Source organism: Cyprinus carpio, chromosome B15 (assembly GCF_018340385.1).
Source record: "Cyprinus carpio isolate SPL01 chromosome B15, ASM1834038v1, whole genome shotgun sequence".
Classification (NCBI taxonomy): Eukaryota; Metazoa; Chordata; class Actinopteri; order Cypriniformes; family Cyprinidae; genus Cyprinus; species Cyprinus carpio.
In genome coordinates this window covers 26,825,657-26,851,619 of record NC_056611.1, presented here as the reverse complement: position 1 = coordinate 26,851,619, position 25,963 = coordinate 26,825,657, and the positions used below count along the sequence as shown (strand labels likewise).

Below are 25,963 nucleotides of genomic sequence, written 5' to 3'. Positions count from 1 at the left end.
ACACACACACACACACCTGCGCTATACGTCTCATCAGTAGAAACCGTTTCAGTGTTGTTTTCTCAGATCGAACCAAAGTTCAGTAACAGTCACGGTATCATAATGGCTCACGAACAATGTGTCTGTTCTCCACTTCCTCGTGTTTTCATGAAGTCACTGTATCGCTCGTCTCTTCCTGTTTCACAGTTATCACTCGTTAACTTCCATCCCATCATTCTTTTCTCTCCCATTGTCACTCGTTTTGTTGTCTTCTGGTTTTTGTTTAATTAATTACACAGTTTGGGTTTCATGATGAAACATCCCGGTCATATTTCACCCTAAATTCACAAGAAATCTAAATATTTAGAAAAAACAGTGAAGCCTAATGTTAGAATTTTAGGCTTTTGTTGACAAATTGGCACATTTCTGGTTTTCCTGTTGTGACAAGAGTCTGGTTTAAAGTTCAAAAGCTTGTGGTCAGTAAGATTTTTATTTTTATTTTTTATTGATCAAAAGTGACATTAAAGGCATTTAGTAAGTAACAAAAGAGTTCCATTTCAAATAAATTTAAAGTTCTTTTGAACTTTCTATTCTATTCTTTCTATTCATCTGTGAATCCCGAAAGATAAAATGTAGCACAGTTTCCACTAAAATATGAACTGTTTTCAACATTGATAATAATCAGAAATGTTTCTTGAGCAGCAAATCAGCATATTAAAATGATTTCTGAAGATCATGTGACACTGAAAATTCACACAGAAAAAAGTTATTATATTATATTATATTTTGCGTCATGTTGTGTTTGTTGATAATGGCGTAAACGGTGTCATGTGTGAAACAGACGGATGACCCTGAATCAAGAGATGAGTCTCATCTGGAAAGAAGGACATCTCTCTCCCCCCTTTTTGTGTTTTGAAGAGGATTTGATTTTTTCAGGGTTATTGACCTGAAGCCAATATTAACACAGTGACACTCGCCCATCACTGCTGTCTTACATACAGACGGAAAACCCTGCTCAAAAGCCACAATTTCAGGGGAAACCTAACTAAATCATTCTTGATTATTAGGTGCAGTCCACTGGGAGCCAAACAGGTGCGTGTGAAAATTCATTTTCATCAATATAATGATCATAGCAATTTCTCATTGTGCTTTGGGTCTAAACTGATAAATATTTGTCAGATATTCTGTTGTCAAGTTATTATTATTATTTTTTAACTATCAGTATCTTTTGTTTTAAGTATGCATTATTACTATTATTTAAATAACAAATAAAACATACAAAAAAAAAACTTACACTGATTTTATTTTAGTTGCCAAGGCAATATTTCTAATTTTCATTTTGTTTAACAATGTAAATGGTAAAACTGCAATAAAAAATTAATCAAAACTATATAGTAAAAAAATAATAATAATTGCTTAAGCAACTAAAATAAAAACACAAACGTAAAAAATAATTTTAAAAATATGAATAAAAACTAAAAGTTTCTCAGTTATATTAAAATAACATGGGTTCCTGAAAGGCTTTACTCATCATCATGAGTGAATCACATTTTTATGCATGTTATTAGATAAATAAATATCTAAGTTAAGCACTGCATGATTTGCTTTTATTTCACAAGAGTTTGAAGTCCAGCGTTTGACCAGTCAACAATAGAACACGTCTGAATTTCTCTCTCTAGAAATACTGAAACATTCTTTAATGATGTTAATAGTTCCATTTAGAATCTTCATGCTGAAATAGTTCTTTGCAAGAGTTTATGGTTCTTTACGAAACTTAAAAGGGCCGTGAAACCTTAAAACACAGTACTGAGATTGAAAAAGTGTTTATTTTTTAAAGTTTAAAAACCAAAGTTGAAATGTCACTGAATTGTGATGTGTAATATAATCAGTTAATATTTAGTGTAGTCTCTGAATTAGATAAATGTTCAGGGATTCATTAACATTTCTATCATATTTTGATATTTTACCCTTTTGCATGCACTAAATTTAGCAGTTTTATTCCTATCTATATTTTGAAGGTTTTTATATAGATGGGTTTGTTCATAAAGCATTCATGCGGATGTATATAACAAATGTGTTTTTCCAGTCTGATGAATCTCCTTTTCTGGTTTTATTTGTGTTTTGGTGCTTCAAAGAACCCAGAATCCAATCTTCTGATGTGAGGAATCATCTTAGCAAATTATAAACCCTATAAAGCAAAACTAATGTGTGCTTAACCTAAGAACCATTGAAGAACCTTCATTTTGAGAAGACAGTTTTGGTCAAAATTTACCTACACCTTGCAGAATCTGCAAAATGTTACTTGTTTTGTGAAAAATTTTATTTTTATTTAGTACTGTCCTGAATAAGATATTAGACATAAAAGATGTTTACATATAGACCACAGGACAAAATAATAGCTGCATTTATAATAATGACCCTTTCCAAAAGTTTATATACCCTGTGTGTTGATACCTGGAGTGTTTTTTGTTTAGTGATAGTTGTTTATGTGTCCTATGTTTGTCCTGAGCAGTTAAACTACCCGCTATTCTTCAGAAAAATCCACAAATTCTTTGGTTTTCCAGCATCTTTTGCATATTTGAAGCCTTTCCAGCAGTGACTGTATGATTTTGAGATCTATCTTTTCACACAGAGGACAACTGAGGGACAGCACTAAACAAAAAACAAAAAAAATAAATAAACATGCATTTTGTATGATCCCTTCTATTTTGGTAAAATACTGAACATTTTTCAGATTCTGCAAGGTGTGTGTAAACTTTTGAGCACAGCTGTTTATCTGTTTGTTTGTGTGAATAGTCTCCGATCTCTCGTGCAGGATGGCAGCGGCGGTGTTTCAGCTGATGGGAATGTTTCTGGGAATCGTGGGCTGGTGCTTGGAGTCCAGCTCCACAAACTCAGCCGTGTGGAGGAAAGCCAGTCACGGGGAGGCAGTGGTGACGGCCAGCTCTCAGTTTGAAGGCCTGTGGCTGTCGTGTGCGTCTAACTCGCTCGGAGCCATTCACTGCCAGAGATTCAAGACCGTTCTGGGCCTTCCAGGTGAGACACGCACTCAACATGGCCTTCGCTCGCATTACATCATACTGCTGCTTGGTTTCAGTGATACAGTATCATGAGCGTTTTACTGGACGGCTGTGGCTCAATCCTGTGACAAAACCAGGTTATACTAGTCATAAAAACTCATAAAACACTCACACACACACACCTTTACTCTAGAATACAGTACAGTTTTATGCAAATGTGTCTAAAATGTACCCTTATTGTGGTTTAACTCTTGGGCAGAATTCAGAATTTTAGAATTGAATTCTTTTAATTTATGGGTTCAAATTTAAGATGAACTGAATTTTGATTTATAGGAAGTGGATTTACTTAAAAAAAAAAAAAAACATGTAGAATTTTTTTTTAACTAAAACTAAAACCATCTTCCGAAACCATTTAATCAAAGTTGAAATAAAATAAATATTGGAGGAAAAATAATAATAATAAAAAATAAAAATTAAAAATAGTGTTGTGGCTACTAACTAAAATACATAAAAAATATGTATATTTTTTAAATAATTAACAAAATTACTAAAACCTTAACTAAAAATAAAATGAAAACTGAAAATATAAGAATAAAAGATAATTCAAAATATTAATGAATACTATAATTAGGGTTATTATAGTAAAAAAAAAAACTTTCTTGAGCTAGTTGCCAAAGCAACATTTCTCTTTTTTTACACATATTTTATAAAAAAAAATAAAAAAAAATGACAAAAAACACAACAAAACAGTTCTAAAACAAACAAAAAATGGAAGTGAAAACAGAAAAATAAAGGCAAACTCATAATGTTAACAAAAACTATAATGCTATATCAATGTTCAGTTACATTAAAAAACTAACTACAAACTGATTTGTTGGCTTCAAGACGTCTTAAACGTTCAGGCAAGACTTTAAGCCATCATTCAAAGTTCATCTTGATAACAATGACCCTTGTTTCAGCTATGATATATATTAAATGTGTCCAGGCTCACACAGAATCTAGTTCATTTAGAATCAGATGGTGACTGTTTATTTAGTTTGACTTTCTCATTCGTAAAGCCACCTAGACCCCAGTTAGACCTCATTAAAGGTCAGGGGTTTTAGAGGCTATTTTGGAGGTCAAATTCAAACTTTTCTCTATTGAGGCACATGACTCTTCCTGTATTGACTTCCGTGGTGTTATCTAGTGAAAGCCATAGAGGAGGGACCAGAGTTTATGGTTTTATGACTCTTATAACACACTGACACGGTCAAACACACTCCCATCGTGGTCCAGCGCTCGGGTCGGTGTGAAGCCTGTTGTGGATTCATTCTAGAGTTTGTTGGATACTGTGTGGATTTGATCATGTCGACGGGGGTTCAGCTGCTGGGGTTTCTGATGTGTTTGGGAGGCTGGCTGCTCTCCTTCGTGTCGTTGGTGAATGATTCGTGGCGCACCTCGACGTTTTCGGATCAGGTGATCACGTCTGTGTGGTACTATCAGAACCTGTGGCAGTCCTGTGCCGAGGGAAGCACCGGCGTCACAAACTGCAAGCAGTTTGAGTCCATGCTGTCTCTGTCTGGTAAAACACACACACACTCACACACACTCTTTCGATATTCATTACCATATTCATATACCATGTTACTTGAATTCGTATTTCTTTCGTTTTGGGTCAGATTTTTAATATAGTTGATACCGTAGAAATTGTGAAATATTATTATAATTTAAAATAGCTGTTATTTTTGTGAATCTATGTTAAAATGTAATTTATTTCTGTGATGCGCAGCTGAATTTTCAGCATCATTACTCCAGTCTTCAGTGTCACATGATCTTCAGAAATCATCCTAATATACTGTTTGCTGCTCAAGAAACATTTCTGATTATTATCAATGTTGAAAACAGTTGTGCTGCCCAATATTTTTGTAGAAACTGTGATACATTTTATTTTTCATGATTCACAGATGAATAGAAAGTTCAAAAGAACAGCATTTATTTGAAATAGAAATCTTTGGTAACATTATAAATGACTTTACTGTCACTTCTCATCAATTTAATGCATCCTTAATGAATAAATGAATAAAAGTATTCATTTCTGACCCCAAACTTTTGAACGAAAGTTTGCTTAAAAATTGAAGAAAAGTTTAAGCAATTATATTTTGCATATACAGTATATATATATATATATATATATAAATCAGAATAAATTAAATGCAGTTCAATAAACACTAAATGACAATTAAATACTTAATTTTATATAATTAATTTAAATGAAAAAAGCATATCAGAATCAAAATAATCACAATGGTCTCAAGAACAGGCTTTACTTTCAATCAAAATATAATTAATTAATTATAAATTATATATTAATTTATTTCTCTTTTGGGGTGAAATATGACCTGGACTTAATAGTATGGTACTTTGATATTAATTTCACACTCTCAGAAAAAAGGTACAAAAAGCTAAAAGGTATGTTTTTGTACCATATTTCCCTCTAAATGGTACATATTTGTGCCTTAATGGGTACATTAGTATTTTAAAGGTAAACATTAGTACCTCAAGTGTGCTTATTAGTACCTTTTAAAAGGAGTTTTTTTTTATTTATTTTTTTTATGAGAGAATACCATGGTATTGCCTTGTGCTAGGTTCAAATATAATATGCATGTGCAACTAACTTTATTACTCCCTTGGTACATGCACTCTTAGTCATTTGTATGTTTGCACATAAATTACTGAAGCATATGGAATGTGTTTATGATGTGATTGTTGTGTGTGTGTTTTGCAGGATATATCCAGGCCTGTCGAGCTCTGATGATAATCGCTCTCATTCTGGGTTTGCTGGCTGTTATTCTGGCCGCGATGGGCCTCAAGTGCACTAAACTGGGCAGCACATCTGAGGAGTCGAAGGGCAAGATCAGCCTCACAGCCGGAGTCTTGTTCATCCTGTCAGGTCAGTATCATAACACACACTCGGACTGAATGATCTGAACATATTCACATGTTCTGCCTGTTCTCTCTGTCAGGTGTGTGTGTTATGGTAGCCGTGTCGTGGTACGCCGCTCGAGTCGTTCAGGAGTTTAATGATCCGTTTTACGGAGGAACAAAGTGAGTAAAAGATGAGGTTATTGAACCTTCAGACAAAATATTAAAAAAGATACACCATATGACCCAATGTTTACATATTGGTACAATACATCAGGCTTTTATGGCTCATGCACACTCTCAGAAAAAAGGTACAAAAGCTGTCACTGGGGCGGTACCTGTTCAGAAGATACACTTTTGTACCTTTTAGGTGCTAATATGTACCTTTAAGGTACCAATATGGACTTTTTAGGTTTGTACCTTTTTTTCTGAGAGTGTAGTCTGATATAGTGAGAACATGGAAGAAAAAACAGCTAAATTTTATTAACAGAATATGCAATTTGGTACAGATGCTGATGATGAAATTCTGATGTTTTGTAAAGCAATGAGATCTTTATAACAGTAAGCAGATGCTTGTGAAATTATCTAAATATCCAAGTTTGAGTTTGACATTGGTAGGGACATAACAGCAGACAAAAGACATTTAATTGATTGATCCAAATGATTGCTGGGGACAATTTAGTAGTCGCTGGATATTGGTAGCGACGCATGTCCTTGTAAATATCAGTCATCGCTCTATATCTCCAATAATGTGTCTTAGTAAGATAAGATTGAAATGATCTAAACATATAATACAGTGATTAAGAGATGAAGAAATAAAGGCTATTTCTTTAGGAGGCTTGTGAAGATCATTCCGCTCCTCAAAAGATCCTGATGATCAGATCTGAGACAAAAAAAATGATTGATTGAGAATCAAGTAAAGCTAAACTGCTTCAGTCCAGAAAGTGTTCATCTGGAGATATTAAAAATCACTCCAGATTTGACAGCAAAAAGACACATGAAGTGAGCTTTTACATGATAAAAAACCCTCTCAGTCAGACAACAGAAGACATGCAGTAGATTTTGTCAAACAGCAAAGTTTTGATCATTTACAGGCCTTGGATGAATATGTTTTCAAAGGTTTTCAAGAGTTAAAACACACTTTTGGACATAAAGCACCTTGGATTATCTTGTAGATGCCATTCCAGGTGAATAAACACGCTCACATGCGTATGTTTCAGGTATGAACTGGGCGCCGGTCTGTATCTGGGATGGGCGGCAGCCGCTCTGGCTATACTGGGCGGAGCAATCCTCTGCACTTCCTTTAAAAGCTCAAGACCTGCGCAAACACGGTGAGTCTCTTACCAGAGACGGATCACAGCTGGAAAACGCATCTGTGATGAATTCTTCTCTCTCTCTCTCCTTCTCAGGGGTCACGACTATAACTACAGCTCTTCACAGCCGCAGAAGATCTACAGACCAGCGCCGGCGTCAGAAAACAGCACCTCTAAAGCTTATGTCTGAGCCTCTCCTTTCAGCTTTCATTTTTTTTGTACGTGGAAATGTGTATTTTGTTCAGTACTTGCATTTTAGAAGTCAACGAATTGAGCTTATTTAATTGACTGAATGTGCACGGTTCATTATTTCATAATCTCGCATCAGAATGTATATAACTTTCTCCGCTTATATGAGAAGACTTCAGTTTTCAAGGTTCAGTCAGCAGATGCTTTCAGATAAGAGTTAGATGCTTTATAATAATTCACTGCATGTAAAATATCAGCTTCGACTCAGTTCTGATGAAACACTCACTTTACAGTGGAGTTATTATAGTGAACTAAAACTAAAACCAAAATCATTGAAAAAAACTTGAGTTACTTGAAATTATTTTTTTTTTAAACTTAAACTTATTTTATTTCAGCTAGTCGCCAAACCAATATTTCTCATTTTCATTTAGTTTAACTTGAAGTACTTAAATAACTCAAACTAAAACTGAAATAACAATGTATAAAAAGTATCAAAACTAATACAAATGACAACTAAAATTAAAAAAATAAAAACTAATTGCTTTACACCATCACATCAATCCCCTGTACATTTGTTTCTCATTAAACATCTTTTTTTCCCGCATTAACTTCTATGTCATGTAAATTTTCATGCTATTTAGTATGTTATGTAGATGTTACATGGTCTGTTCTGGTGTTTTGAAAAGCTCTTTATTTTCTGAAATTGCTAGTATGTGTGTTTTGTCATTGTTTCTGTGAGTAAAACAATTCTGTGAAGTTTCTGCAACCGTGCAAACAGTTTTTTTTTTCAATGTTTTACTGCAGATATCAGCCAGATCCCAGAGATTTCTTTCATTTTCAGTTTTATTGAAAACAGTGTGTAAAGCGTGTGCTTGATTCCAACCTGTTAAAAAACTGACCTTGTCCCTTCGGCTGAAGACCTTGGAATGGAACTGACAATAAAGATTCATAAATCAATACATTTATAAACCTTATCTTGATATTTCTTGAAAATGCAAACATATCAGGCAATAAAAAACAGATGATAAATCTATTATTTAACCAAAATGCAAAATTGGAACAGCATTTGTGACTGTTTGAAATATTAACAATTAATATTATATAAAGAAATGTATATAAAATGCTTCCAAACTGCACTAAAAAAATGCCTAATTATAATTTGCTCACCATACTATGCTGAAAATACTACTTAGCTATATTTAATTAATTGTTTTGTTTTTGAGAGCTAAAAACAAACAACAACAACAACTACAAAAAACATATTCAAATAACTGATATAGTGTTTTTGTTTATGGATTGTGATACACGATTATTAGAGATTGAAAATAGGCCTACAGTTCTCTTTCTTCAGGTTTATATATATATATATATATATATATATATATATATATTATATATATATATATATATATATATATAATATATATATTATATATATATATAAAACTCTATGTTTTGTAACTCTATTTTCCAGTTGAAATCTCAATAAATAAATCTTTAAAACTAAGAGACTTTAATTAACCAAATTTTGTATTTTATCATGGTTACCCTCTCTATATTGCGATTTGTTCCCTTCATATTTAATTTTTAAATTCATGAGTCATGCAAACCGATGCAAACATGCAGTTAAAAAAAAAAACGTGGGAAGCACGCGGTCGTGACGTAAATCTCCCGCGACGGCGCAGCAGGAAACAGACGTCTGTTGAGTCAAAATGTCGACCGTGATCCTTCTGTCTGGAGTGGGTTAGCATGAAACCTATCCGATTAAGTCTATTATGGCACGGTTCGGCTCTTATTAATCGGATCAGTCGTTTTTATCATTAAGAAGAGTCCGTCTAAACAAGCGGGGACGCGTTTAGATGCTGTCAGGTAAAGTAAAGCTGCAGTTTATCCAAAGTGAAAGTCAAGTGCGGCGATTAGCCGGTGCAGATCTGATAAATCGCATTAAAATAAGCAAAAACCGCAACAGCAACAAAATGTGTATTAATAACTGCACTGTTTATGATCAGATCACACACTGGGCGGTTTATTTAACGCGTTTAACTGTCACTAACGATCAGTTTGATTCGCTCAGAACACATCTGTCAGGTTTTGGCGCAGAATTATTGTTTATATTTAACATTTAACCTGTTTATAAACATGTTTTATGTGTCGTCAGTCCTAAATGTGTTTGATTGAGCATCATGGCAGGTTTATTTGCATCCTCCAGCTGGCATGACAAGGCAGATCTCATAATCTGATTCATATAACCCCGTGTTATTGATTATTATTGATCGACTGTAATATCTGATCAGTCACGTGTAATAAAACGTTATTATAAATGTGCATTAAAATACACAGATATGTCATTTGAATGTGCTTTAGTGATCTGTCAGGTGTTAATAAAAGTAGGATAGTTTTTTTAATTAGTGTGCTTTGTTAATTTGATTTCAGAAATGTGATTTTCTCGTGTTTGGTCTCGAGTCACTTCTGTGTTGAGGAGAGATGTTCCTCCGAGGGCCGAACACTCTGCTCGTGCTTAATTGTGTTTGCTTTGAGAAACAGGTTCACTGGAACATTAACTGTGTGTGTGTGTGTGTGTGTGTGTGTGTGTGTGTGTGTGTGTCTGTGCACATGCGTGTGTCTGTGTGTGTGTGTCTGTGGTTGTCTGTCTGTCTGTATGTGTGTGTGTCTGTGTGTGTGTGTCTGTGGTTGTCTGTCTGTATGTGTCTGCGTGTGTGTGTGTCTGTGTGTGTCTGCGTGTGTCTGTGGTTGTCTGTCTGTGTGTGTGTGTCTATGTGTGTCTGCGTGTGTCTGTGTGTCTGTGGTTGTCTGTCTGTATGTGTGTGTGTGTCTGTGTGTGTGTCTGCGTGTGTGTGTGTGTGTGTGTGTGTGTCTGCGTGTGTCTGTGGTTGTCTGTCTGTGTGTGTGTGTCTGTGTGTGTGTGTCTGTGGTTGTCTGTCTGTATGTGTGTCTGTATGTGTCTGTGCGTGTGTCTGTGTGTGTGTGTCTGTGTGTGTCTCTGTGTCTGTGCATGTGTCTGTGTGTGTGTGTCTGTGTGTGTCTCTGTGTCTGTGCATGTGTCTGTGTGTGTGTGTCTGTGTATGTGTCTGTGTGTCTGTGTGTGTGTGTGTGTGTCTGTGCAGGAGGAGATGGCAGGCTGTAGAGTCGAGTGTTTGTGGAAACGTCATGTTATCGAGCAGCTGAAGCAGAGAGACAGAGTTCAGCGTCAGGCCTTTGAGGAAATCATCCACCAGTGTAAGACACACACGTTTATTAACTTATTTTTATTATTTTATTTTTTTAATCATGTTAGATGAGATATTAGTAGTAGTAAAAATAGTAAATAGTTTTGTTTTGTTGTTAGATTAGTATTATTAATATTATATTTATTATTTTAGTTTATTGTGATTGTTTTCTGCTTCATTATGGTAAAGATTTTCTATTGAAAAAATATTGGATTTAATTTATTTGGATCAAAAATCTCTTTTACCGTTAAATATTAAATATTTAAACAATAACTTTAAGTGCATATTTTATAAAAAAATATATATATATTCCCAAAAATCAATGCAAATAAATATGTATAAAAATGTATGACATACTTTTGGGAAAAATAGTCTTCCACCAATGTGTTTTCTGATGACCTAAACGAAAAATAACAAATATATATAATATAATAACACACATTCTCCAGTCAGTACACAATTCCTCTGTTTCTCTCTGTCTGCAGATAACCGGTTGTTAGAGAAGTCTGATCTTCAGGTTGTTTTTTCTGAACGTCTCCAGACCGAGAAATATGAGCAGCAGAACAGACACGACCTCAGGTGCTCACGGGAACACTTTCTCCATCACGTCTGGCTCTGTGTTTAGTGACATCGTTTCTAATCCGTTTCAACATTAAAGAGAGGAGATAACATGTTGAGAGAAGAGGAAAGCAATTATAAATGCAAGAAAGTAACATGATCTGTGTGTGTGTGTGTGTGTGTGTGTAGTCCGGGCGTCGAGGGCGGCCCAACAGATAAACTTCACAAATAAATAGAACAAAACATAAATAGGAGCTGACAGAACCTCACAAAAATACAAAAGAAACGAGGAGAGGTGCTAAACGACACACACGTTCACATATCAGCCTTTTCAGCATTCAGAAGCCACTCCACAAGTCTGACATTCACGAGAGTGTTCAGATAAACTTCAAAAGCGATAATAGCATTAGAATCAGTTCTGATCACAATTAGAAATTGTCTGGCATTTTTTTTTGTATATTTTTTTGTATGTTTTTGTAAAAGCAGATTTAGGCAAGTATTGCTGTTTATTATATGTGCATAAATGAAAATGATTCAGATTATTCTTGTATTTAAAAAATAATAATAATAATAATAATAATGTGTTATGATTTACTAAAACCAGAAGCATAAAAAAACACTTGAAATAATTTTTTTTTTTTTTTTTTTTTGTTTTTGTATAGTTAACATCAAAGTACTAAAATAAAAAAAAAGGCATATTTTTTAAAAACACTAATAAAATGACAAAATTGCTAAAACTTTAAAGAGAATTAATGTGAAAACAGGAAAAAATATTTTTAAAAATATTTATAAAGAATATAAATACAGACAACTATTATTTTAATATTATTTATATGCTATTATAATGCACTTGAATGTTTTGAATTAGGTTTTAATTTTATATTTTCAGTTTTGGTTTTAATTGTAGTTTTTTTTTTTTTTTTTTCTGTTATGTGCTTTTGTCATTAATGGTTTTTGTTTTTCTACGCATTTACTTAAAACAAAAACTAATAAAAGTGACAAAAACACAACAAAATTATTCAAACTTTAACTCAAATTAAATTGAAAACAGAAAATATTAAAATAAAAGTAAATTCTAAATATAAACAGCAGCTATAGTAGTAAGTGAATGATGTTGGTGGGAAAACATGGCAGTGCAAACCTCTTCTCTTTCTGTGTTTTTGCAGTTGGCTCAGAGCGTGATTGAACTAAACAACCAGATTCAGCAGAAAGACAAAGAGATCCAGAGTAATGAAGCCAAGTGAGTTCAGTGTGTGTTCGGTGTGTGTGTGTGTGTGCTTTATGTCCGCAGCATGTGACTGAATTACGTGTGTGTTTTGTCAGGATGCTGGAGTATCAGCAGCAGGTCTCTCATCTGGAAGGAGAGGGTCGCGAGCTCCGCAACTCTCTGGCCGATCTGGAACGAGCCAATCAGACGCTTCGAGACGAGTACGACGCCCTGCAGATCACGTTCAGCGCCCTGGAGGAGAAACTACGGAAAACCACAGAGGACAATCAGGAGCTGGTGACACGCTGGATGGCCGAGAAAGCGCAGGAGGCCAACAAACTCAACGCTGAGAACGAGAAGGACTCCAGGTCACAAACACACACTCTGTTCAACTCTCCTTCTTACCTAAAGTCTTGATACTGGACTGTTTGTGTCAATAAAATACCTTTTCTTTTGCACCAGCTTTTACTTTAAAACAATAAAAGTTCATCATGTTTGTAAACGACCCGTATGTGGGAGTCGTTAACGGCTCGTGTGTGTGTGTGTGTGTGTGTGTGTGTGTGTGTGTGTGTGTGTGTGTGTGTGTGTGTGTGTGTGTGTGTGTGTGTGTGTGTGTGTGTGTGTGTGTGTGTGTGAGCCTAACGCTCGCTGATTAATTATCAGTCGTTAAGAGTCGTTTAAAAACAATGGAAATGCATGATCTGATTCCACCCTTGAAACAGGCTGAGAGGTTCGTTAGAGTGTAATTGAGTGTGTGAAGTGTTTAACTGGTTGGTGTGCTCGTAGGCGCAGATGAACCGCGGCTGATAGGTTCGCAATTTAGAGTGTAATATTAGTGTAGTCGGAAGTTGTTTTAACTGGTTGGTGTGCTTCGTAGGCGCATACGTTTTACACCAGGAGAACAGGAAGTCCCCAAGGCCTGGCGGACACGCAGGGGGAAGGAAGGCGGCTTCCCATAGAGCCGTACGTTTGTGTTTAGAAGCATTTCTTCTGGGTTCAGTGAGTTTGTCTGAGGTTTTAGATATTGTAGATTTTTTTTTAATTCAGGGTCTGTCATTGGAAAACCTGCCGATTTTAACATTTTGGTTTACAACGATGGAAACTTCTGTCGTAAAAGTACAGTGTTATTTTAGTGTTTATGTACTACTCAGTTTTAGTTGTTGTTTTTAAAATATTTCAGTTTGGCTTTAACTATATTATTCTTTCATTTCAGTTTTAATCTTACTATTTTTAGTACTTTAAGTAAGTTTACAAAGCAGTACTTTCTAATTTTCACTTGGGTGTTTTTTCCAGTTTTCATTTTTTTTTCATTTTTTTTTTTTTTTTTTTTTTTTTTTTTTTTTTTTTTTTTTTTTTTTTTTTATTAACTAATACCAATGTTCTTTTTTCTTTTTCCTTTTGTTACATTTTAGCACACTTTCATTTTAGTACTTAAACTTATTTATTAAGCTATTAGATTTTTAGACTAATATTAGATTTTATTTAATCTGATATTTTATTTCAGCATTATTTAAAATATCAATTTCTAATAGTTTTAGTTAACAATAACAACAGGCATGTTTTCTTTTATCCACAAAAAAAAAAAAATATATAAAAAAAAAAATTGATTTGGTGGGGGGTAGTTTTTTTTTTTTTTTTTTTTTTTTTTTTTTTTTTTTTTTTTTTTTTTTTTTTTTTTTTTTATGAGGGCGTATTGTAAATTTATCATCCCTTTGTCTAATATTATTTAATGTCTTATAAATTTAAGCCCTGGTTGTTTCTGTAGCTGTTTGGAATCATGTTAAGTTATTCTGAAGTCTCACTGGGGTACAGTATTATGACATCTAAATACACACAGAGGATGCTGGGAAGGGAACGGGTGGAGCAGGTGAAACGTCACCGAGCAGACAGTCCAGTCGCACACCCAGGTAAACACACACTCAGTTACAGACGTCACCACTCATGCTCTTTACTAAATGCAGTAGGTAACGTTGTGTGTGTGTGTTTCTCAGCAGACGAGTGTCTCAGCCTCCTCCTCCTGCTGGACTGCTGGATTCCATCTCTAATATCTTTGGGTGCGTCTCAGTCTGTGTGTGTGGACACACATGGTTCTTTTCATCTTCGTTTTGTACACAACTAGTCTAGAACATCTCCAGGTCATATTTAAGCTCAAAATCTTAGGAAAACTCATCGCTGAATAATGCAGAACAATGTGTAAATTCTTATTTTGGCCTGGACGTGTTTTTGTATCTCTTGTGTTGGCGTGAATGTTGTGTGTTTGGTGTGTGTGTGTGTGTGTGTCTCATTCTACACTCTCTCTGTGTCTGCAGCTTGTCTGATTCTGTCCAACCTGGTTTCGTCCCATCTGACTCCAGGTGATGCACACTGTGGTGTCAGGGTGTGTGTGTGTATGAAAGTGACACTGTGCTGATGTGAACCCAGAAGCATGCTAACAGAATTATGTTTCAGAAGGGCTGTTTATATAAAAAAAAAAAAGGATTGTGGGCATGGGCAGAATTTTTTTTTTTTCTTTAATTAGGGCTTACTGGCCACCCATGAGCACCACGTAGCTACGCCCCGATCGTGGGTAACTGCTCTGAACGCTTCCTGTTTCTTGTATGTGTTTAATTTCCTGCAGGAAGCTGCTCTCTTTTTGGATGTTTTGGTGATAATTGCAGGCGGCTTGTTGCTCTGTGTGTAGTTGTGTGTTAGTTTTGGCTGGGTGGGTGATTTGCCAGTTGAAATGGTGATCTGGTATGCATTGCTATGTGTTTTTATATTGGTTTTGCATTCACTAATTGAGTAAATTACATTAGGACACTCCAGTAATTGTTTATGTATATGTAAATGAGGCTTTCAGTGTGACACTGAATGTGCTCTTAAGCTAAAAAAATTAGCTTTACAATCAATGCAAACATGGAAAAGAGACAAGCTGTTTTTAATAAAATATGTTGCATAAAATTGTAAATTACAATTAATAACACAGCCAACATTTGAAGTGGAAAGTTAATTTGTCCTAAGACAAGCGCATTTTGGGACAACTTTAAAAAGTTTTGATCCACCTCAAATGTTGACTAGTTTGTTTATTTATATATAATATGCATTTTACAAGAGGTGTTGATTTTTGTCTTTAGTCTTGCATTTGTTATTAAATGACTATTGCATTTTAAAAATAGTTTTTGCATGTATGCATAATGTTAATTGTTAATGTTAAAAATATGTAGTTATGCTTTTTTTTTTTTTTTTAAAAAAAAAAAAAAAAAATAATTGCAACTTTTGTTTAAAAAAAAAAAAAAAAAAAAAAAAAAAAAAGCACATTATCAAAATATGGCATTATAATTTATAAAAGTATAATTTATAAAAGGCCTTTATAAAAAGTATTTTTTTTTTTTTTTTTTTTTTGGGTCTGTTTTCATTCATATCATCACCCACCCAGATTTTTGCCTCAGTTTTGTTTGCATCAACGAGATGAGTTTTGCATTTCTCCTCAAATGTTGCCATGCTAAAATTAATGTTACAGATTCAGTCATGCATTTCTAAATGCTTCAGTCCATGAATGACCCTCTTTATGAAGATGACCTGTTTTGCAAGAAACATGAGACCGTAAGATCCTACAAAACGAGTTAAGCTCAGCCTGTGTGACACATGCGCTTTCTCTCCCTTAGAAGGCGTCGCTCAGTGAATTCGTTCGGCTCGTCTCCTGAGAGTGCAGAGGTGCCGTCGGCCTGCGCTGATGTCAGAGTTCCCTCCACTGCGCTGCACATCTTTGTGAGTCGCTCTCCTCATCTCTGTGTTGATCTTCAGAGGTCAATGATGTGATTTTAAAAGGTCTGAAATCCAGGTCTCCTCCCAGTCCTTCCACCTCTCCCAGCAGCCCCTCTTCATTTTTCCCAGCATGCTCTAGTTGTGCATTACTGGTTCGAGGTGGTAGCTGATTCTTTGGATGTTTATGCTGATTAAGAGTCTTTTAGAGAACCAAGTGAGACCTCGACAGCAGCATCCAACAGAACTACAACACAAAGGAGGGCTGGACAGGAGAAGGAACGTTTAAATTGGTGCATGATCTCAAGTTTTCAAGCTGAGACCTTTAAAACAAGCTCAAAACCGGCTTTATTTTACCAGTTCTGCTTTAAAGGGGGTGGAAGCAAGTGATTTGGTTGAATTTGCATCTCACTTGCAGTCAAAGTTTGGTAAACCTGAATGCTACATGCTTTAAAAGCAGCAACAGCAAATCAGCCTCCATTCTGCTGCACTAATAGCACTGTAGATTTTATTTAATTGAACTAAAACGAACCCTCTGCTCCTATTGTGTTGCTGGTCAATTTGACCCTCAGTTGATTTTCAGACTGCTTGATAAACTGGTTAAAATTATTTCTTTCCAAATTTATGTATCTTTCTCATTTATGGACATGAAAGTCCATGCAAAGTTTCAACACGGATGTGTTTTGGAAAAGCTGTACAAATTTTCGTAACTGTGGCATTTGTGTTGGGTCATAGACTTCATTGGATTCCATGCAATTTGGCAAAAATCATTTGTTAAATTTAAGTTCTGTTTTTATTTGTGTGTACAGTTCGTTTTTAACAAAAAGCAGGTCAAATTAACCCCTATAAATTTATGAAACGTGAAAACAAATGGAAAAGGAAACCATTTATATATTCATCAGATGTGTATGTGTGTGGATTTAATTTAGGTTTTTTTTTTTTTTTTTTTGCATTTAACATTTCATTACATTCTCAAATGTCTATCTTTTCTTTTGAATCACATTATCAAAATCACTGTAATTGAATTTGTAAACAGATGTGCATTTTTTTTTTTTTTTTTTTTTTTTGTTATTAAATAATTTATATATTTATTTTATTATTTATTTATTTTTATTTATAATGTACCAGCTAGAGCTGACCTAATAATTTTACCTTTTTTTTTTTTTTTTTTTTTTTAAAAACTTGAAAGTTATCAGCTGCCAAACTTTGCAACACAAAGGATGTAACTATTTTAATTTCTCATATTTTATGGTTTCAGTCTCCGGCAAGTTACAATAGAGCTACAAACTGTAGTGTTGATTTTTGACTAATTGCATGAAAACCAATGGGAGTCAGTTTGACCCAAAACTCACAAACACAAGCCGTTTGAATCTGAAATGTTTAAGTGAAGTCTCTAAAAGCAGAACGGTGAAACCCATAATCTTGTTTTGTGTGTAGGACGCCCACGATGGAGAAGTGAACGCGGTGAGGTTCAGTCCCGGTTCCCGTCTGCTTGCCACGGGAGGAATGGACCGCAGGGTGAAGCTCTGGGAGGTCATTTCTGGTACTGTACATCTATATTATTCAGTTTCGTCAGGGTTCAGAGGTCAGTGATGACATGTAAAAGGTCCGAAGCCTTCGTCTCCTTCCAGTCCTTCTGTCCCTCCCAGCAGCCTCGGTTCATTTTTCTCCAGCCTGCTCTAGTCGTGCATCGCTGGATCGGTGTGGCGGCTGATATTATGGGTGTCTGCTGTATATCTAAAGTCTTCTAGAGAACAAGACAACTTGATAACTGCAGTGTCAAACAGTAACATAACACACAGGAGGGCTGGACTGAAGGAGGACGTCTGGCAGGCTCATGATCTCAAGTTTTCAAGCTGAGACCTTCAGTCGTTTCAAAGAGGAAATTGGCCAAATTGTGCATTATGCCAGCTCTGTTTCACAAGGTTTAATGAAACTGCAGAGTTTCTGTTTCCTCCTGGAACAAAGATGCAGTGGATGTTCAGGTTTGTCTGTGTGGGGTTTGATAAGCTTTCATTTGTTTCTCCAGGACGATGTGAACCTAAAGGTGCGCTGACGGGCAGTAATGCTGGAATCACCAGCATAGAGTTTGATAGTGCGGTGAGTTATCCTGTCTACAATACAGTATGTAAACTTTAAATAAGGATGCAGTTACTAATAAAAGAGAATAAGTATGATAGTCTTGACCTAGAGTCCTATGATTATTTTTTGTGATGCAGAAAACAGAAGGATTTGAGGAAATCCACCGTATACTGTACAAATGTTAAATTTGGTGTCTATTCATAGCCAGTTTTTTTTTTTGATGAATAAGTGAATGTGCGTTCAAGCATTTCATTACAAATACACACAAAAACTATCATACACACAAAAAACCATAACCAACACTACAAACCCAACAAAACAATTCCATAAAAACCAAAATAAATAAATTACACAATAAATGAATTAACGGTAAGATAGTAAATTATATTTAAAAAAAATTTATATTAATTTAAAATGAATTAACAGTATAAGAAATGGTAAATAAAAACAATATTTGGTTACCGTATTTTAAGGTGTCCTTGTTGCAGTGTAATTCAGTATTTAAGTACTGAGTAATATTAATTAATTGCATGTATTTACTATATGGTTTTGGTTAGGATTAGGGTTTGGCTTGGTGTTACTTGCATTATGCATAATTTGTTTTAATAAGTATCTGTAGCATAATTTATTATAATAGTAACAAGGACACCTTAAAATCAAGTGTTACCCAATATTCTATTGTAAAGGGATTTTAACCTTTTCACTTGATTACATTTTAGAAGTTTAAATTGTTACTTTTATGCGAATTCAATTGAGTAGACATGATTTTTTTTTATTTATGCAACTCTAAAACAGAACCCAGAAAAATAAAATGGAAAACAAACTGAATTTTGGAAATAATAAAAAATGTTTCATAGGGCCCTAGGAACCTCAGTAATTGATTTGACAATTTCATATATCAGCTTACCTTTTATGTATATATTTTGTCTTAGGAGTTCATAAATAGATGACCTCAAAGATATGATAGATATGGACTAAAAGCCACAAAAGTCTTAGTTTCAGGTAGAAATCTGGCTGTAACATGAACTCTATGTAATGCACATCTTACCAGATCTCCACCAATGATGAACCGAATGAAAGCAAAGTGTGTTTCACTGTGGTGGCTGACAGCGGTGTGTTTGTGCTCTGTAGGGCTCGTATCTATTGGCTGCGTCGAATGATTTTGCCAGCAGAATCTGGACGGTTGATGACTACAGACTGCGGGTGAGGACTTCACTGAAAACACAGCCATGCATGCATGAGTAGTTTGTCTAAATACACACTTTGCTGGAAGTGTTATGAAGGTTTTAAATCATATTGACTATCTCTTATTATTGTTCATGGACTTAATTATTGATGTTTTAGTTTTTAAATGCATAAAATGATCACATTTTACTAATTGCGTGCATGCAAGTTTAGCTTAGTTTCTTCTACATAAACCTCAGCTGGAGGTTATTATTGTCCTGGGATCCCCTGAACTTAAATTCTAGGTTTATTTGTTGGCTCAAAGGTCAGTGATGTGATGTAAAAGGGCTGATGTCCAGGTCTCCTTCCAGTCCCCTCGTCCCTCCCAGCCAGCTCTACTAATTTTCCCAGCATGCTCTAGTTGTGCAGCCCTGGTGTGATGTGGCGGCTGATATAATGGATGTTTCTGCTGAATAAGAGTCTCTTTTAGAGAATCAAGTGAGACTCTAACAGAAACGTCTGACAGAAACACAAACACAGGAGGGCCAGACTGAAGGAGCCTGGTCAGCTGATCTCAAAAATCATACTGAGACCTAAATCTGTGTTCAGCTGAATCTCATTTACTGCTAGAAATGACGACTTGATTTAGTTGCATATGTATTTAATTCATTGCATTTTTATTTTTTGTCCAAAGCACACACTCACAGGGCACAGTGGGAAGGTTTTATCCGCTCGGTTTCTCCTCGATAACACTCGGATCGTCTCCGGCAGCTACGATCGAACGCTCAAGCTCTGGGACTTGCGCAGCAAAGTCTGTAAGAGACTCAGTTGTTGTCCTTGAATGAGATGCACACTGGGGCTTAAATTATCTTCAGAAATGTTTGTACATTTCTGGGTGACAAACTAAATTAATGTTAATGCTTAATTGAATTAATATACATTAATATTGAATATTAGTTATTCAACTTGGTTTTTTTTTTTTTTTTTTTTTTTTTAAATACAGGTATTAACTTTAACTCCTTGCTTCATTCATTTGTTCTCTACAAAACCCATGATTTTAACTAAAATGAGGGAATGAATTCTTAATGGCCCAAAATAACTTTTACCACAGTAAGAGATGCAAAAACGGCGATTTTAAAAGTGCACGACAATAAAATAAACCTGCGAAATTAGAGGGTGAGACAGAAGATTTGGGAAAAGAAATAAATATTTAATTCATGACCAACCGGCAAAACCGAAAAATGTGTATCAGCGTGACTCCAAAAGCATGGTCACGATGTAACATTAGCCTGCTAACCCATTATTTCTCTTATAAACAAAGCTTTGTGCCTCACTTGTGTCATACTCCTGTCGATTGTTTTAAAACACGAGCACCATGAAACATTTAAAAAGTTGCATTCAGCTGTCTCCATGAGGGATAGGAAACATTATGATCCCAAACGTAACCATAAACTCAAAATAACGTTGATTTGTTCATTTTAAATGATGATCGATCATGGAAATAATCGAAAACTGACATCCCTAATTTGAATAACATTATTAGTTCATTTTCAACCGGTTTCAACTTTAAATGCATCAGAATTTCAAATGAAAATTGTAAATTACAAACCAATAATATTGTTTAAATGTGAATTATTTACATTAATATTTAATTGATTTTAAATGTTTATTGTGGTTTAATTTAATATGAATTTAATTGCATTTTTAATATTTAGTATAATTTTTAATATTCATCTAATTTAATTACGTTTACTAACCTTAAATATTAGTTTTCAACTTTTCAGCAGGTTTCAACTTTCAATGCATCAGAATGTCTAATAAGATTTGTATAAACTGATATACTAAATTCATTTTAATTCACACTAAATCATTTGTTCCTATTAATTGTAAAAATTAGTTTATTATTATTATTATTATTATTATTATTATTATTATTATTATTATTATTATTATTAGTTTAATATGAATATTTACATTTTAAATGTTTGTTGTAGCTTTATTTTTAATATGAATTTAATATTACATACTTAATATTTAGTAGTTTAATTTATTTAATACATTTTAATTTAATATTACTTGTTTAAAATTTAACGTTAGAGATTAGTTTGTTTTTCAACAGGTTTCAACTTTCAATGCATCAGAATTTCTAATAAGATTTGTATAAACTGACATACTAAATAGTCATTTTAATTGACCTTAAATCATATTTAAGTTCCTGTTAATTGCATTAAGATTAGATTATAATAAAATGACCAGTTGAACGTTTTTGAATGGCTATTTTATTTTAAGAATTCTGTTCTACTTAAAAAAAAAAAAAAAAAAAAATGTATATAATATCAAAAAAAAAAAAAACTTACTACTCAAAAGATTTTGACTGGTAGTGTGTATATAAGATGATAAATGTGTAAATGTTATGGTAGTTTATTGATCAGTTATTTCTCTGAATTTGTTCATGGAAGTTGCTGGTTGCTTTTTAAGTGTCTTGAAGTATCAACCTAATAAGACTGATAACTTCCTCTCTCTTTCTCAGGCATGAAGACAGTGTTTGCTGGTTCTAGCTGTAATGACATCGTCTGCACGGAGCAGTGTGTGATGAGCGGACACTTCGATAAGAAAGTTCGTTTCTGGGACATCAGGTGAGTCAGGATTTGAGTTCGGTTGCTGTGCTCAAATACTTCGGTCTCCGTCACTGATGTTTCTGGTGTTTAGGTCGGAGAGTATCGTGCATGAGCTGGAGCTGCTGGGACGTGTTACATCTTTGGACCTCAATCACGACCGGACCGAGCTGCTGAGCTGCTCTCGTGACGATCTGGTGAAGATCATCGACCTGCGCAGTAATGCAGTGCGGCAGACGTTTAAGTGCGTTGTTGCTCTTTGGTATTCCAACTTGAAATGCATCAAGATTTTTAATAAAAATGGTCATGTTTGTATTACTGCTGTCTTCCTGCAGTGCTGAAGGTTTTAAGTGTGGTTCAGACTTCACCAGGGTCACGTTCAGGTGAGAGCAACAAAGTGCATGAGGTATTTTTTCTTTCTTTTAAATGTTTATTTGAAAACTTATGTTTGGCTGCACGACTGCCAAAAGTTGTCAACAATCATTTAAAACGTAAACGCATCACAATTTTGTGAAAAGGGTCCTTTTTTTTTTTTTTTTTTTTTTTTTTTTTTTTTTTTTAAACATTCAAATCCTCAAGATTTTATTTTTGTCACGGTTACATTGAATTTAATTAGTTTCATCAGCTGAAACCTGATTAATGACCAGACTGCATCTGTTTTGCACCTTTCTGAGCTGTGTTTGTGTTTTCAGTCCTGATGGGAGTTACGTGGCGGCCGGTTCTGCAGACGGCGTTCTGTACATTTGGAACGTTCTGACGGGGAAACTAGACAAAACCCTTGATAAAGGTCACAGGTGAGCAGGAGACACACACACACACACACTGGGAGGCTGTGTTTGGAATGGAATACTAGTATACTACTCACTGCATTAGATTCTATAAAATATAATGCAGACTATTCTATATTACCTACCATTTGATTTATTCTGACAAAGAAAGATTTGTCATTTATAAAATGGATAGTTGATTCTGATTGGTTGAGTCAAGTTCGAAGCTGTTGTGAATTACTCTACAATGTAACATACACCTTTGTTTACTTCTGTGTGTTGCTCGGCAACCACTTTGTTGCAACCACAACCGTTTGAGGAACTACATTGTTTGGTGGAAGAACACTGTGTTTATTAATATCATGACACTTTATTTGCTCTTATTTTGTGAAACCTTACTACGTATATGGAATAACCATTTTATAAAAGCAATAACTCCTGTGACGCTGTGGTTTACAGTGAATTTATAACCGCTAATGGGACGCTCATGTTGAGTGCATTGCATTGTGGGATATAATCACACTTTTCAGATTGCATACTGCACATTTTAGGAGGAGATCTGGGTATTACATGTATACAGCAAATTTACATACTCTGCATCTCTGTGGGTCTTAAAAGTCTCAAAAAGGTCTTAGTTTTCTGCAGTTAAAGGATCATTCACCTAAAAATGCATTAATCTCTTTAAATTACTCTTAAATTCATAAAATCATGGCATTAAATGTTGCATGCGCTTGAGTATTTTCCCTGCTGCGCTTTTTTTTTTTTTTTTTTTTTTTTGTACAAATATCTAAACTCTTCAATCAAAATACATTTACTTGAGATGCAAATTCAAGTTATGAAGTTTTGTTCATGTTTGCTTAAAACGGGAGCAAATATCTGTCCATGGGCAATGAGAACTTGTTTTCTCTTTGAATTAAATCTATTTTTCTGAGCTTGTTGAAGAGATTTTGTTCTCTTTTAATCCTTAATTCACTCAGTTTCTCAAAACAAGTCTCAAAGTGTCCTTTTGTTTCTCAAATAAATGTTACTACTACATTTGCACTGTTTAAAAAAAAAAAAAAAAAAAAAAAAAAAAAAGAGGAAAACCAAGGACTGGATATCCCTTATTTTTTTTTTTTTTTTTTTTTTTTTTTTTTTTTGTAAAATGAATTAAAGTAATAGAGATTGGTTGTATATTGTATTTTTAAACTTTGGATTATTGATAATAGGCCATATTAACGTTGTGTATATGCATACTGCAAAAAATAGTATGCAATTCTGAATGTACTTGTTACCGGTGCAAATTTGATAAACTTTGTCTTTCTGTCCTGTTTGTAGCTCTGCCATAAATTCGGTGTCCTGGTCTCCGTCGGGCACGTATGTGGCCAGCGTTGAGAAAGGCAGCAAGGCCGTGCTTTGGTCTGACATGTGACTCTTCAGCGATTGGATGAAACGGACTGTAAAGACAGAAGGAAAGTCCCACTGGCCTCTTGAACTACCTTTCCCACAATGCCATCTGTTTGGCTATCTGTGTACGTGTGTTGCCTGCCTGTATGATCGCACAGCACTGTACACACATACATATTTATATCAGTCTGTCTCACATACACTCTCGATGTGAGATGACTGAGATTACACAAGTGACTCTCACGGTCCTACATGACTCTTACTGCTTGTTTTAACACTGCTTTAAATAGTGTTTACTGTCAGAGTTTATGCTTTTGCCTTTATACAGATACAGGCCATTAAGCTGTGTGTGTGTGTTGAATGCAGTTCTAGTTGAGCTCTATGGATGGCACTGTTCAATATTTTTCCTAAAGTTCTGGAAATCCCACATCTCCCCATGAATAAAATGCATTTATTGAACGGGAACCCAATTTTATTTTGGATGAATCTCACATTAGTGTCTATTCTAACTTTTTTTTTTTTTATAAACAGATTGAACCCTCATTTTCAAATTGCATTGCAAAAATGTCATTGTCGTGAACGGAAAAACTAGTTATCCGTAACAATCATCCTATCCATGAAGTGTTTTATTTATTAAAATCTGCATACATTAAAGCCAGTACAACTGCCATTTATCTAGTAGTAACTTTTTTTTTTTTTTTTTTAGGATTACAATTTATTTGATATTTCTTTCCGTCTCAAAGTAATTTTACACCACACCCGTAATGAAAATTTGGCGGAAAAATGTGATTTGAAAAAATAATGCCCATGTGTTAAATAAAATCTAAAATAGACGTAAAAATAACCCCACTTTTTTTATATATATATATATATAAAAAAAAAAACTAATTCTTAAAAACAGCCTTAATGTTCCTTATGCAAAATGTAAATTCTTTTGGTTTGCAAGACAACAACAACAAAAATGATGTACATGCATAAAATATAAAAAAAAAAATCTGAAACTGAAATTGTTACTATATAAAATTCTAAAAATGGCCATAAATTTCTTTATGAAAAATGTAATTTCTTTTTGATTTTGGGGTTTAGTATCAATTTACCCATAAACTCCTGATGCTGTTCTTGTTGATGCTATGATTATTTGTCACATTCAAAAATTAAATAAGATTGTGGCATGCATGCGGTTCAAAAATACTTCCCACAATTCCTCCTATTGTTTACATGTTTTATTTTCATCTGCTGATTAATAGGTGTCAGTTCAGTAGAGAAAATAATTGATAAATCATAGTTCGGCTAGACACCATATTTATTTTTGCACAAATGAAAATGAGACTGTGACACTTATTTTGGCCAATAACATAACACCCTTTCCCAAAACCCCCCCCCCACATACCCTGTGAGAACATACGCGCGACAATATTGTGATACACAAAAAAAACACAGAGATAAAAGTGTGTGTTTTAGTGGAAAAAAAGCGATGCTCTGTTATTTTTATTTCATATGCTGCACACAACCTCATATCACAAGCTCATATCCTGACGGTGTTTTCTCCGAGCATGACGTCTGTTTCAAATACTGTATCAAACTCTACGCAGACACCCTTCTTGAGCTGTTTTGCAAAGGAAAACAAGTGCACTTGTGATTCACCCTGATGCCAGCAGCAGAGCTGGAGATGCTCGCACTTAAAAAGACTGCATTGCACCTTCATGCTCAACTAAACACTAGAACTGATGTTTAAGACACTCTCGCTCAACGCTGCAGTCTGTCGAGGCGCCCAACAAGTGCACTTGGTTTCAGATTTTGAGTGGAGGGGACTT

General features: G+C 34.6%; 2 protein-coding genes and 3 non-coding genes across 7 annotated transcripts; all 5 read left to right on the top strand.

Annotated features, from left to right (window-relative positions):
* Nucleotides 1–912: 912 nt before the first annotated feature.
* On the top strand, nt 913–8,359 carry LOC109076996 (claudin-10-like). Of its 3 annotated transcripts, none has more exons than XM_042740103.1 (6): nt 913–1,071; nt 2,776–3,015; nt 5,764–5,928; nt 6,002–6,083; nt 7,121–7,231; nt 7,310–8,359. In XM_042740103.1, the coding sequence occupies exons 2-6, from the start codon at nt 2,796–2,798 to the stop codon at nt 7,401–7,403; spliced, it is 672 nt and encodes a 223-aa protein (XP_042596037.1). In that variant the 5' UTR covers nt 913–1,071; nt 2,776–2,795; the 3' UTR covers nt 7,404–8,359. The 3 variants fall into 3 exon arrangements, with proteins under 3 accessions (XP_042596037.1, XP_042596038.1, XP_042596039.1); XM_042740104.1 differs by having other exon boundaries at nt 914–1,071; nt 2,795–3,015; XM_042740105.1 differs by lacking the exons at nt 913–1,071; nt 2,776–3,015 and adding an exon at nt 4,046–4,560.
* Nucleotides 8,360–9,084: 725 nt separating this feature from the next.
* On the top strand, nt 9,085–24,608 carry LOC109076970 (autophagy-related protein 16-like). The gene is given in 19 exon segments (XM_042740095.1): nt 9,085–9,271; nt 10,528–10,639; nt 11,115–11,208; nt 11,377–11,482; nt 12,354–12,427; nt 12,511–12,808; nt 14,222–14,301; nt 14,386–14,448; nt 14,704–14,748; nt 16,039–16,141; nt 17,573–17,678; nt 18,165–18,235; nt 19,349–19,420; nt 20,076–20,196; nt 21,912–22,017; nt 22,091–22,240; nt 22,332–22,379; nt 22,689–22,790; nt 24,081–24,608. Coding segments are annotated over 18 exon segments (1,839 nt in total). The 5' UTR covers nt 9,085–9,271; nt 10,528–10,533; the 3' UTR covers nt 24,175–24,608.
* LOC122139911 lies at nt 16,179–16,459 on the top strand. The gene has a single exon (XR_006156643.1).
* LOC122139912 lies at nt 17,720–17,999 on the top strand. The gene has a single exon (XR_006156644.1).
* Nucleotides 19,706–19,975, top strand: LOC122139913. Its single transcript, XR_006156646.1, has one exon.
* Nucleotides 24,609–25,963: the final 1,355 nt, after the last annotated feature.